The following is a 13,299-nucleotide window of genomic DNA, read 5'->3' as shown; positions in this document are numbered from 1 at the left end:
TGTTTTATATGTTCTACAAAGGTCAACTTGTTGTCTAGAATGAGTTCAAGAAATTTTACACTTTGTTTAACTGGTATTATGTTACCTTGCAATGTTAGTTCAGGTTCAGGGGACAAATTTCGTTTTCTACAGAAATGTACGCAGCCTGTTTTTTGTTTTGATATTCTAAACCCGTTTTTCTGGGCCCAATGACTGATGTTGTTAATTGCGGATTGTAGTTGTCTTTCTATTGTTCCCATGTTCTGTGCTTGATATGAAATACTGAAGTCATCTACATACAGTGCATATGACACTGTGGGTGGTAGTTGCTTTGTGATGCTATTTATTTTTATGGAGAATAGTATGGCACTCAGGACAGACCCTTGGGGAACTCCTTCTTGCTTATATGATTTTGACATTGTGTTTTGTACTCTAATTTGAAATATTCTATTTTTCATGAAATTTTGGATGAATAGTGGTAAATGTCCTCTTAGTCCTGCATCATGGATGTCTTTTAATATACCATGTCTTCAGGCTGTGTCATAGGCCTTTTCTATATCAAATACAGCAACCATATACTTTTAGGTTGTTAGTTTATAAACATCTCTTATATCTGCTTCTATTCATACAAGGTGATATAACGTGCATCGATTATGTCTAAACCCATACTGCATACTGGTGAACCAGTTGTTTCAAAATACCAGACTAATCTTTTGTTGATTATCTTCTCTAGCACTTTGCTTGAGCAACTAGTGAGGGCTATCGGTTGATAGTTGTTTGGGTCCTTCTGATCTTTATTGGGTTTTTGCAAAGCTAATACTATTGCATGATACCATGCTTTGGGATATTGGTTTTCTAGAAAAATGTGGTTGTACAGTTGAAGGAGGTTTTCTACCTCTTTCTGCTTTAGGTGTTTAAGCATATCATAGTGTATATTATCTGGTCCAACTGCACTTGGTTTTGTTTGTGATACAGGTCGACCATCACTAATCTGGTTCCACTGCTAATTCGGACATAATTTCCACAAACGTAATTTCAAATTTCCCTGGGCGGCACACCGACCTGCCACTACTGTTTCGATGGCATTGGTTGCAGCATCAGCTGTTGGCGCGAACTCGTAAACGCTGGCAAGCCATTCCCACTTGTTTTTCTGCATTTATTATTATAACCTGGTTTAAGCCATGGTTCCAATGCATAAAGGAAGTGCCTCTTGTGGTGTAAAGTGCAAACATTGTCCATACATTGTCCATAACAGATAAAGTTGAACTTCTGAAAAAACTCAACAGCAGTGCGTCTTATTGTAAATTCCAGCAATTTCTCTCAGTTCCTCTTATTTTAGTAATTTTCTTTTAGGCACTCCTTTTTATTTATTTATTTTTTTTTTTACAACACACCTGTACAAACTTGCAGAAAAACACAACACAATATGATGGATAATACAGCACGCTAACGAACTTGTTTTCACAAAATCTCTAACAATACATGTACTGACAAACTTATTGCGACGTTTGAGTTTATTTTATCGCAATTAGTTTTATTGCAGAACTTGCCGCGCGTGCAATAAACTAATCACAAACAACCTTCATATGTATGCTGTAATAGTGTCACACGTATGTGTGACACTATTACGGCATACATATACACGGCTTCTCATGAAATAAAGTAACCTATTGGGCCATGTCGGCCACATATAGTTGTTATTGTTATAACATTATTGAAGGGCGAGTCTCCAAGCCCAGGAAGTATGCAGATGCTGTTGGTTCCCAAGAGGCAAAGACCAAGACAAGAACAATAATATTGAAGGTAAAATTGGATGGATAAGTACCAAACAAGTGACCAAGTTAGTGAGCAGTGTTGCCTACCCCAGTCTTGACTAGCATAAAGGTGGTGTCGATAAGGCCCATCAGGAATAAACGAGTGGTGGTTGAAGCAGCATCTGAGGAGGATGTGCAAAAAATTAAAGAATGCTAGAAGGTGCAAGATCTTGGACTCGAGAAAGGTCCCTCCGGAGTCCTTGCCTTCTGATCTTTGATGTAGATCCGCAAGTCACTCAAGAACATTTGATAAAAGAACTTTGGGAGAGGAATTTGGTGGATAGTGCTGTGCCTATAGACCAAGTACTCTCAGAGATCAGGGTTCTAACTAGAAATAAAGCAAGGAACTCCCCAGGTGTTAAGTTATGGAGGTTTCCGTGCATTAGGAGGTTTGTACTGAATCGCTCATGAATATTTGTGAACTGGAGTTCACACCGGGTTCGGGATCTGTGGACCCCGACCCATTGTTACAAGTGTATCGTGAAGTGTGTTAACTGTTGGAGAAAGAAATCCCTGTCTGCCCATGCAGCAAATGACAAGATTTGTCCTGATTAGCTGTGGGCAGTAGACATGGTCAGAAGACAGACTGATTTGGATTAGTTTGTGTCTGTAGGGTGGGGAAGGACCTCCTTCGGCAAAATAATGACGTCGGCTCCTCCCGACTGGTGGCCGAGGTTGTCGGCTGCAAACCAATGTCAGGGTAGATGGAGACCGGACCGGTGCTAGTTAAGTTGTTTGTCACTTATATTGATATAAGGTATACTGTTATTATAATGGTGGAGCTTCTCTTCCCACGATTATGGGTTAATTGAAGGTTGCTGTATTGAATTATGTTAAATCACTGAAATTTATATTATTTAGTCTGGCAGGTGTCCAGACAATGGTTTCCTGGATGGGGTGACCTACCTCCTCGTAGTGGGGATGGTAACCTGTGGTGGGAGTGGAGAAGCCGTCCCCACCATAAGGCTAAAGGTCGTTCTGTTCTGTTCCGTTATTAATCAAGACTGACTAGTGTTACTTGTTGTAATTTAATAAATGACCTAGAAAGTACTATAAGAGTTACAACATTGTGACAAATCAGCATATGGGCAAAAGCCCAGGAGGCTGAGTTGGTGAGAGTTTGACAAATGCACTTCATCACTGTTGACCTGAATTGATGCAGTTGCCTTTTCATATACTGATTGGAAAATATTAACATAAGCTTTGACTACACCTTGATTGATTAGGGCATTGATTATTGCTTATTTTGTGACTGAGAATCAAATGTTCTGTCATAGCCAATGAAGGTTATACACAATGAAAGGTTGTACTCACTGTGCCACTCTAACCTTGTTGCACTGAAACCTGCTTATTCTTTGGGATGTGCCACATCAAGTATTGTGCCTATTCTTCTTGAAAGTATCTTTTGTGAACAGCTTGTAGACAGCTGGCAATAGGCTTATTGGTCAGTAGTTTTTTTTAAATCTGCCTTGTCACCTTTTTCTGTGCAGTAGAATGGCATCTGCATTTTTCCAGGCTACAGGTACTTTGTTAAGTAGAAGGCATTTTGAATATAGCCTGGTATACAGGTCCAGAGGCCTCACTTTAGGAAGGATGTAGATTTGCTTGAATGAGGGCAGAGAAGGGCAACCAGACTGGTGAAGGGAACAAAAGGGTGCTCTTACCTAGAAAGGGTTCGGTGCAAATTGCAAAATCTTGAGACTAGGCACCTGTGGGAAGATCTGACTGAGGTGGTTAAAGCCTTGAATGGATTGAGTAAAATGAACGTAAGTGGCATAATTCCACTTGCTGAGACTATACACATGGGGGGCATAAACTCAAGTTGAGGAAGGATGGTTGCAAGATGGATGTGTGGAAGTTTGCCTTCAGTCAGCAGGTGGTTGATTGCTGGAACAGGCTTCCAGCTGTTGTTGTGGAAGTAGATGGGTTGAATAAATTCAAGACAGAACTAGACAAATTCTTGGCGGATACAGATGAGTGAACTGTGGTACTACACTCAAGGTAGTGTAGTACCACATTTGACAGGATCTATGTTTTTTTTGGTTTTTTTTGGCTGATGCTATATAAGCTTGCTTTCTTGCATCATTTGCCACTACTACTATTATCTGGGTTTGAATCCTAAATTATGGAAGGCACCAGGAAATCACATAAGTCTGTTATAAATTCCCTGAGAGTTAAGAACTTGCAGAACACTTGCAACAAAAATGTTTCAAGTATGGCACTCATGTATGACCTGTAGCCTAACTACATATGTATAACAGATATGATCAAAAAGTTCAGAGATAACTTTTTATCCTGAAACTGTAATGCCATAGCAAGTTGCAATTTGTTCAGTGACTCATCTAGGCATAGTAATACATGAAATCTGTTATAGGTTATGTGTTTTATGTGCAGTGAGTTTGCATCAAATTTTGTTTCACAGTGAAATGTACAGAAACCCATAAAAAGTTAACAGCAGCCTTCAGAAAATACAAAATATTTTACATTGGTTTGCAAAGGTTATTTGTCACATATGTCAATCACTCCTGATCAGATCACAAACCAATGTTTGACATATAACAATCTGCAAAGTTACTAGTGAAAGTGGTATTTCTTAGGGAACATGCCAATCAATCTTAACACAAGATTTGGGATAACAACATATTTCAGCCAAGTTTGTGTCTAGCATCCTTGCTGCTCTCATAGAAAGCAGCACGTTCTTGTGTTAGGTCCTTCATCAACATTGCTATTGTTAACTCACACTTCGTTCCTTCCATCATTGCTAGTGATGAGTTATGGGTGTATGGCTATGATCCAAAAACAAAGGTCCAGCCATCTCAATGGAAGCCTCTGTCTTCCCCATGAGCCAAAAAAGCAAGACAATCTTGATCAAAAGTGAACATCATGTTTATCATGCTTCTTGATCCTCTAGGCATTGTTCATTATGAATTTGTCCCACTTGGTCAAACAGGAATACAAAACAGTTCTGCACCGATCACGTACTAGTGTTTGGAGAGAACCATCAGAAAAGTTGACTTCAGGTAACTGTAAGTTGCATCATGACATGTCCCCTACATTTAGCACTTTCCATTCAAGAATTTCTTGAGAAGCACTGCATCACTCTGATCTGCCACACTTACCGATTTAGTTCCGCATGATTTTATTTTGTTTTCCAAGCTTAAAGCCCTCCTGAAAGGTCACAGATTTGCAATAACTGAGAAAATTATTCACATAGAACAATTAGAAATTCCAAAATAAGCCTATCCAGAATTATTTCAGAAGTCACAGAAGTGTTGGTATAAAGTGTCAAGGAGACTGCCTCAAAATATATCCATCCCAACAGCTCTTCTGTCATTTTGACAAAAAAAGCATTAACTGTATAACTTTTGAATTTTCTCCAAAATAATGGATCCAAAAATTTGTTTTCTCAAACTTTTAAAAAACTGAAGTTACTAACTTCATCCCTTAAATTGCCATTGTGAATAGCAGAGACATTTGCACATCTCCAACTTTAGCATTAGCAAGGGCACATGATGCAAGAAGGCAAGCTTATACAGAATCAGCCAACCCCCCCCTTCTCATTTCACCCATCCACTCACTCCTTGTAGATTTCACCTGAATCCAAGAATGCTCTCATTATTATAACTGAATATTTTATTAAATTTTTGTTGCTCATTATAATTAAATGTATATGTTACACTAGCCACCCTTAAACTTCAAAAACTAATGATTCAATAGGTTGTGTTCATGACCTAATCAGCAGTGGTAGACATTTAACTAACCACAAAGTTGCTAGTGAAATAGGTATTTCTAGTGACAAATGTCAATTAATTTTAACGTAACATTTGAAGTTATGTTAAAATTGATTTCAGCAAAGTCTATGCTCTGCATCCTCAAGAATGATCAGTTAGAGTGGTGAATTTTCTCATTCATCAATATACTACATTGTCTCTTCCATCATTACTACTGATGAATTGTGAGTGTAAGGCTATGACCCAGAAACAAAAGCCAAGTTCACTCAACAGAAGACTATGCTCTCCAAGGCCCAAAAAAGAAAGACCTTTATCAAATATGAAGATCATGCATGAAATTAGACAGATCTACAGCAACTGCATAAAGACAATCACAGAAATTGATGGCAATTTCTATGCATACTTAACACTTTCTATTCAAGAATATCTTGCAAAAAAATCAAACAATGTAGCCCCCATATCAGCAATACTAACAAATTTTTAACTCCATGATTTTTTCTTCTTTGTTTCCTGAATTTAAAGCCTCCTTGAAAAGTCATAGACTTGGGAACAAGAGCTATTAGCAATTCCAAAAGAAACTAATCAGGAATGCTTTCAGAAATTGCAGAAGAACAGCAATCAGTGTATGCAGTGTTATTGAGACTATTTCGAAGGAAACCCCTCCATAAACCTGGGAAGTGATGAAGATTACCACACCTCGTATGTAGAAGTTTACTGTAATCACTGAAACTAATTAGTTAATTGTGATTTGATAGCATAGTATAACAACCTCATTTATTTATATATATATATATATATATATATGTATGTATGTATATAAATAAATAAATAAATTCCCAGTAGCACAGCAAACCAGTACAGCGAATAATAAATTAAAACCATACATAATAGGTTTAGTAGCATTCGTTAGGTTCTTATTTTGAATTTAACTAGCAATTTTTGGAAGTTATGACTCCCGGTGTTAGAGTCGATATTGTTGAACTAGCTGCCATATTGTAGTCAATAAGAAATAATGTAACGTATATATATCTCAAACTGATAGCATAAGGTATGAAATAAAACTAGATAGCGTAATATGAAGCACTCAATTAGGAATCTGTTAGCATATTATAGTATTATCAATTAATCAAAAATATTATTAATGTTATTAAATTTCATTGTTAATTAAATTGTATTAAAACGGAAATCATGACCCCGAGCTGCGAAGCAAAGAACACAGACTAGCAAGAGTGCTGTGACTCGGGGGAGAAACAAAGGGGGCAATTTTCCAATGCATCACAGTCTCAAAAAATGTGCAAAGTGTTTGCTGACTTTTCTAAAACATGACATGATCTAGCCAAAGAGGATGCCTTTGTGTGCATTAGGTGTCTAGTGTCAAGAAATTAGGCGCCAACTCAGCATTCTGATGGGTGTCTATGAGAGCTTGAGGTTTAGGGTAAATGCCCTCGAAGAAATTAATATGAGGGGCCCCCATAAAGCTCTCGGCTGCCCAGATCAATGGCTGAGCTCACTCCTGTGCATCAGGCAACCTCCAAAGCAGAATGCACTGGTCCAAAGGAACTAGTTATTGTTGGTGACTATTGTCAGGGAGACAGGAAATATACTATGCAAGAAGGATAGGTGGAACAGGACCAGGGTGTCTGGCAGGGGCAAAAGTTGATGACGCTGTAGAGCAGATATCATCTTTTAAGGGCACAAAAGGTGATATTGTTGTACACGTTAGAACTAATGACATTAAGAGTAAGAGATCTGCAGATTTACACAACAAGTACAGGTCAGTGTTTAAAAAAAGTGGTGAATCAGGGTTGAATGTGAAAGTGTCTGCAATTCTGCCCAGACACGATACGAGAAAGTATATAATGAGAGCCCTGTCGATCAATTCAGCCCTGGAGAGATTGTACAGGGCTCAAGATTTAGAATTTTTTTCAGTGTGGTCTGTTCTTGCTAATAGGAGAGACAGCCTCTATAGGGATGGGATACACTTAAATAAGAAAGGTGCAAAAAAAGAATATTTGCTGATGCTATCAAGGCAGTGTTAAGTGGGCTGACCAACTGCTTGCTTAGGGGGATACACACACTAAAAGGTTAACAGTGGCCACAGGCGAGGCAAAAGTGATTCTTGCACTGCTTCTATTAGAATGAGCAGCAGCCTGGAAGGCAAGGTGATGGAGATTTCCAGGATTGCTGGGAGTCATAGTGGCACAAATAAATATATGGGCTGTGTTAGGGTAACTAAGAGTAAACACAGGTGCATGCATACTTGCATGTACACCAATGCTAGGAGTATAGTTAATAAATTTGATGAGCTTGAAGTACTAGTCAAGACATCAAAGGCAGATATTGTTGGGATATCAGAAATGTAGTGTCACACAGACATAAGAAGTGCAGAATTGCAATTCGGGGAGTACAATGTGTACAGAAAGGATAGACAGGACAGGAAGGGAGGAGAGGTTATGCTGTTAGTTAACAAACACAAAATCTAAGGAAGAGCATCCAATTGATGTCGGTAGACAATGCAATGTTCAGTCTGTTTGGTGTGACATAAGCACTGGGAAAGGAAAAATGAGAATAGGTGTGTGTTATAGGCCTAATAAATCTGATGAGTATAATGAGTAATTGTGCAGAGAATTAGAGCGGGCCAGTAAATCAGAATGTCTTATAATGGGGGATTTTAACTTTCCAGATATCGACTGGAAATTATGGGTTGGTCACTCACACACTAGCAAGACTTTTGTGGATTTTGGATGACTGTTTTCTACAGCAACATGTTTGAGAGGCAACCAGAGGGAGTAATACTCTTGATCTGATTATCAGCAGTGATTATTCATGCATTAAGAATTTGCAGATAAAAGAACCACTGGGTGACAGTGATCACAATGTACTGATGTGGAAATTACTTAAAAGATATAACTACCATCAAGGCTAAAGGGAAGGGCTATTGCTTTCGTACAGATGATTACAGGGGTCTCAAGACAGTTTTTAAATTCTGTACAGTGGGATCAACTGATGATGTTACCAACACTGAATTCTAAATGGGAAGTCTCCGGGGACTTAATTTTGGAGGCTACTAGGCTTTTCATTCCAACTAAGAAATACTGTTCTATAATTAATACTGTTCTAAAATATTTGCTAATCTATAATTGGCTGTGTATTAATGATGCAAGTGCACTAAGATATACATAGTCTAATTCTTTCGTAGCTTGAGGCATAAGCCCTTAATGCATTAGAGTTAAATGATTTTGTAATAACTGAAAGCTAAGTGGGGCAGAAATTGTTCAGGTTAAACATAAGGATGACACAAAGACCTCCGTAGCCGAGTGGTCAGGAGCGGGAGTGTGGCGGCACACGCTCTTTGAGTAGACCGGGGTTCAAGCCCCTGACAGCTAAATACGGTCGATCTGCCAACCTGCACTGGACCAGCGTGGAAGATTATGGTCCATTTCCCTCAGCGTGAATTGTTGAGGAGGCTTCCATCCTGCAGTGGGTTGATAATGACTCAATTTACTTTTTTTTGTGGCACCTGGGGTAGATGGGATCTATCCAGTTATACTTAAGAAGGTGGCAAAGGAAGTAAGCAATTCCTTAGCCATAATTATAAATTATTATTTAATATTTAATTATGAGAGCATGCTTGCAATCAGAGGAAGTCCCCACGGGAGATGTGCAAACGTATGCCCAATTCACAAAGGCGAATCTGACACGAGTAATTACAGACCAATTAGTTTAACTTCTGTTCCGGGGAAAATAATGGAGTCATTGGTTAAAAAAGCATTGCAGGATCATCTATACAAGACTGCAGTAATAATTCAGACACAGCATGTATTTGTTAAGGGACAGTCTTGTCTGACAAATTTGATTGAATACTATGACGTGATTACAGAGGAACTGGATGCAAAAAATTATTTTGATATCATATACTTGGATTTCAGGAAAGCTTTTGATACTGTTGCTCATGGAAGACTACTGTACAAATTGGAGCAGTACAGTATTAAGGGCAATTTGCTACAATGGATAAAAGGGTGGTTGAATGGGTGAAGACAGTGAGTGATAATCAATGGACACTGCTCTGTGTGGACTAATGTTAGTAATGGAGTCCCCCAGGGTTTGTTGTGGGCCCACTGTTGTATTGCATATTTATCAATGATATTGATGAAGGTATATCAGGCTTAAAGTCCAAGTTTGCAGATGATACAAAGGTTGGCAGTGTTGTTAATGACAGTAATGGCAGTGTGCTACTGCAACAGGATCTAGAAAAGTTGGGCTGAGAAATGGCAAATGAAATTTAACACTGACAAATGCAAAGTACTGCATATTGGTAAAAGTAACTCTAGAGAAACGTATTAACTGTGTGGTACTACACTTAGAGCGATAGAGAATGAAGAAGACCTGGTAGTAATTCTGCAGTCAAATATAAAGTTTTCTAATCAGAGTAGACAGGCTGCCAGAGCAGGTCATGGGATATTGTCAATGATATACAGGAATTTTGCTAGTAGGGAAAAGGAGGTGATTATCCCTTTGTATAAGACAATGGTCAGGCCACACCTTGAGTACTGCATACAGGTGCCTTAATTTAGGAAGGATGTAGAGTTGCTTGAGTGAGTACAAAAAAGGGCAACAAGATTGGTGAGGGGAACAAAGTTGGGCTCTTACTAAGAAAGGCTTAGGTTCTGCAAATTGTCTGGAGGCTAGGCACCTGCAAGGTGATCTGATTGCGGTGTATAAGCCTTGAATGGATTGAGTAGGCTCACGTCTGATGGGATTTTTCCTCTTGCTCAGATTACGAACCTGAGAAAGCATAAATTCCAAATGAGGGAACAGTTGTAGAATAGATGTGTGGAAATCTGCTTTTAACCAGGGGTTAGATGATTGTTGGAATTCCATCTGTCATTGTGGAAGTTGATAGCATAAATAAATTCACGAAGGAACTGGAACGTTTAGAGAGAATGAATATGTGAAATGGGTTTTTTTTTTCTGGCTGATGCTACATAAGCTTGCTTTCTTGCATCATATGCCTCTACTACTACAGCAATTACTACCATAATGCCTCATCAGACATTAAAGTATAACATTCCTAAAACGTTATTATAAGTATTTTAAAAATTGATTACTGCAATTACTAGCTTAGTTAATTCACTGGCAGTTGCATGGGAGGCAGGTGGTTGTTTAAACCTTTTTTTATTTTACTTCAATGGAAAATCATTTTGGTCACCCTAGTGTAGCTCACAATGGTTTACAAGGTAATTTTTATTTTTTGGTTCAAGTTACAGTTTCTATATATTTAAAATTCAAGAAATCTGTTTAGATAAGGCAAAATAGTGCACACGATTGCCAGTAATTAAATACAAAAGATATTTAATATGACCAAACTTGCTTATCACATTGAAATTTGGGTGTAATATGTCATTTCAATAAATTTTAGTCAAGTATTACTAAATATACAACTTACACCCAAAATGGAAAATTTATCTAACACAAAAATTAATCCTTCATTAGTATTTTCCACTTATAATTCAGGTGTATTGGTACTAAAACTTTCTTAAACTGGAATTGTCACCAGTATGGGAAGGCGAGTATGTTCTTAACACTAGTCCAACACAACCGAAATATAAGCAGGTCGCATGAACTACACTTATTTATTAATTCTAACAAGGCAACTAATAAAAATGTTTATACCTTGGACAATTTCTTAAGTTTGAAACTGTGGTCAAATTTTAATTTTTGATAATTATTAATAGTAAGAGATAAATGAATTTATAATACTCTAATATCGTGGAAAGGTTAAAAACTGAAAAGAAAGAGAACAAATTTTTAACCATTGGCTTAAATATTCATGAGATTATAAAGGAAGGATGTGCCAGAGGAGAAAAACTAAAAGAAAGAAAGAAAGAAGACGACTTGACAGAACTGTGGTTTAATCTTGTATATAATTCTTAAAATAATTTAATAAACTCAGTAAAAATTATTTTTAAATATATATTTTTCATATCTTTACTTGGAACTTTTAATAATAAAACTAACCCTTCAGTGTTATTGTAATCTAAATACTGAATATATTTACTTTTATATTTAGTAAAACCAACTAGTGAATATAAAATAGACAACTTTAAAACCTCTTAATGAGTAATATATAATTTTACAAAACCTTTACACTTTTAAAAGAATTTAAGTATATATCCAAAACAATAGGGTTCCTTTCTCTGTAAAGTGCAAAACAAACTGGGTTCTAGTCCTTTGGATGCAAGCTTTCTGGAGGATATGAAATGTTCACACTTCCAACATAAAAGACTAGATGAAAATAATGAATAAATAAAAGGAAAAATAAACGGTAATTAAACAGGCCATCCCCAGTACTCTAATCTATCCTTTCCCTCACAAAATATTTTGAATCCACACCTGAATGCCCTCCATCATACTACTACACTGAATCCATATACAATCTAATATCAACAGATGTACAGAAAACATTAAAATGTAGCTTATACTGCTAAACGGATAAAACACCACTTGAAAAACTCGTTATGGATTATAACTGAAGATATTTTTTCTCTAATTAAGATTAATTAATATATATATTTTAATTACTTCGGCAACACATATCTTGTTCACTTGTCTCAGGGTAAATTGATGTGCTTTTAAGTCTGCTTGTTTTTATGTGCATCATAAACGGTTGCAATACTATATTCAAAGTGATAAAGAATGACAGCTTCGTACTGATGTTACAGACGATAAACGTTAAAATTATTAAAGATGACACTATAATAAAATATGGTAACAATTAAAAAAAATTTCCTTCTCTGTATCATTTCTACTCATGATCCAATACAAAACAAAAATATTCGGCATGCAAAAAGAACAGACGTTTGTTTGGCTGGCTTATTTTTCAGCATCATTGTGTTTTTATATTTCCTAAGAAACACGTGTGAAATTATAATCTGGGAATTAATTCGGAAATTCGGTAACAGAAACACGATTATATGCACTGAAGCTAGAAGTAGATCCAATGCAGCATATAAATGTTACATCAGTTGTCAATGGCTAGTTGTAAACATCTCGCACACTTACTTCGTCAGAAAGTCCAAATAAGTTATAAAACGCCTTCCATCCTTTTTCGATATTCTCACATACTTTGGACGACTGATCGGTACGAGGTCTCATTTCAAAACAAGAATATTTAATACTATTTTTCCCAAATCTTTGGCCAGGTCGGCCTGGAAACTGAAGGCGCGCCATTTTGTTAACCACAAGATTGTGCTTTAAGATCCATGTATTTCTGTAAACGAGAGTATCATTGAACTAATACCACGTGCTATAAGAACCAATGATAGGAAGTGTTTATTATCTGAACATAACTAGACTTGAGGATGCTATTTGTTCCACTCCTATGAAGATGTTTTTGTTTTTATATTGTAACATTGTTATTTAATTTATTTTAGTATAAGTACTGTATTGGATATGGTACCGTAATCTTCAGTTATAGTATATGATAGCAAATGCATTCCCTGTTTCTCCTCGAAAGATGCACAATGTCTTGTATGCGTGCTCATGTTAACTGTCTAGTTAATAACTAAATTTTTATAATAAAAATAATGATAATCTCTGTAGGGAAAGAATTTGCCCCTTAATTTTTCATAATCTGTAATGATATAATTTGCAGGTAGGTCATTTGCAGATGGTATGAGCAACAAACGATAATGGGAGCATCTTATATAGATAAATTGGGAGCATCTTTATATACAGAAAATTAGTTTACAACCACAGAGTAGTAACATCTTACT

The 13,299-nt window shown here is 36.8% G+C and overlaps 1 protein-coding gene across 1 annotated transcript in view; it reads right to left on the bottom strand.

The window, feature by feature from the left end:
* LOC150080133 (uncharacterized) overlaps positions 1-12,754 on the bottom strand; it is a 348,537-nt gene extending 335,783 nt beyond the window's left edge. The window contains exon 1 of the mRNA XM_090380622.1: positions 12,587-12,754. Within this exon, the coding sequence (XP_090236748.1) occupies positions 12,587-12,754 (168 nt within the window). The remainder of the gene's footprint in view (positions 1-12,586) is intronic.
* Positions 12,755-13,299: the final 545 nt, after the last annotated feature.

Source organism: Mastigoproctus giganteus, chromosome 9 (assembly GCF_048544385.1).
Source record: "Mastigoproctus giganteus isolate SK-2022 chromosome 9, ASM4854438v1, whole genome shotgun sequence".
NCBI classification, from domain to species: domain Eukaryota; kingdom Metazoa; phylum Arthropoda; class Arachnida; order Uropygi; family Thelyphonidae; genus Mastigoproctus; species Mastigoproctus giganteus.
The sequence above is the reverse complement of the archived record's forward strand: the minus strand, read 5'-3'. Positions and strand labels throughout refer to the sequence as shown.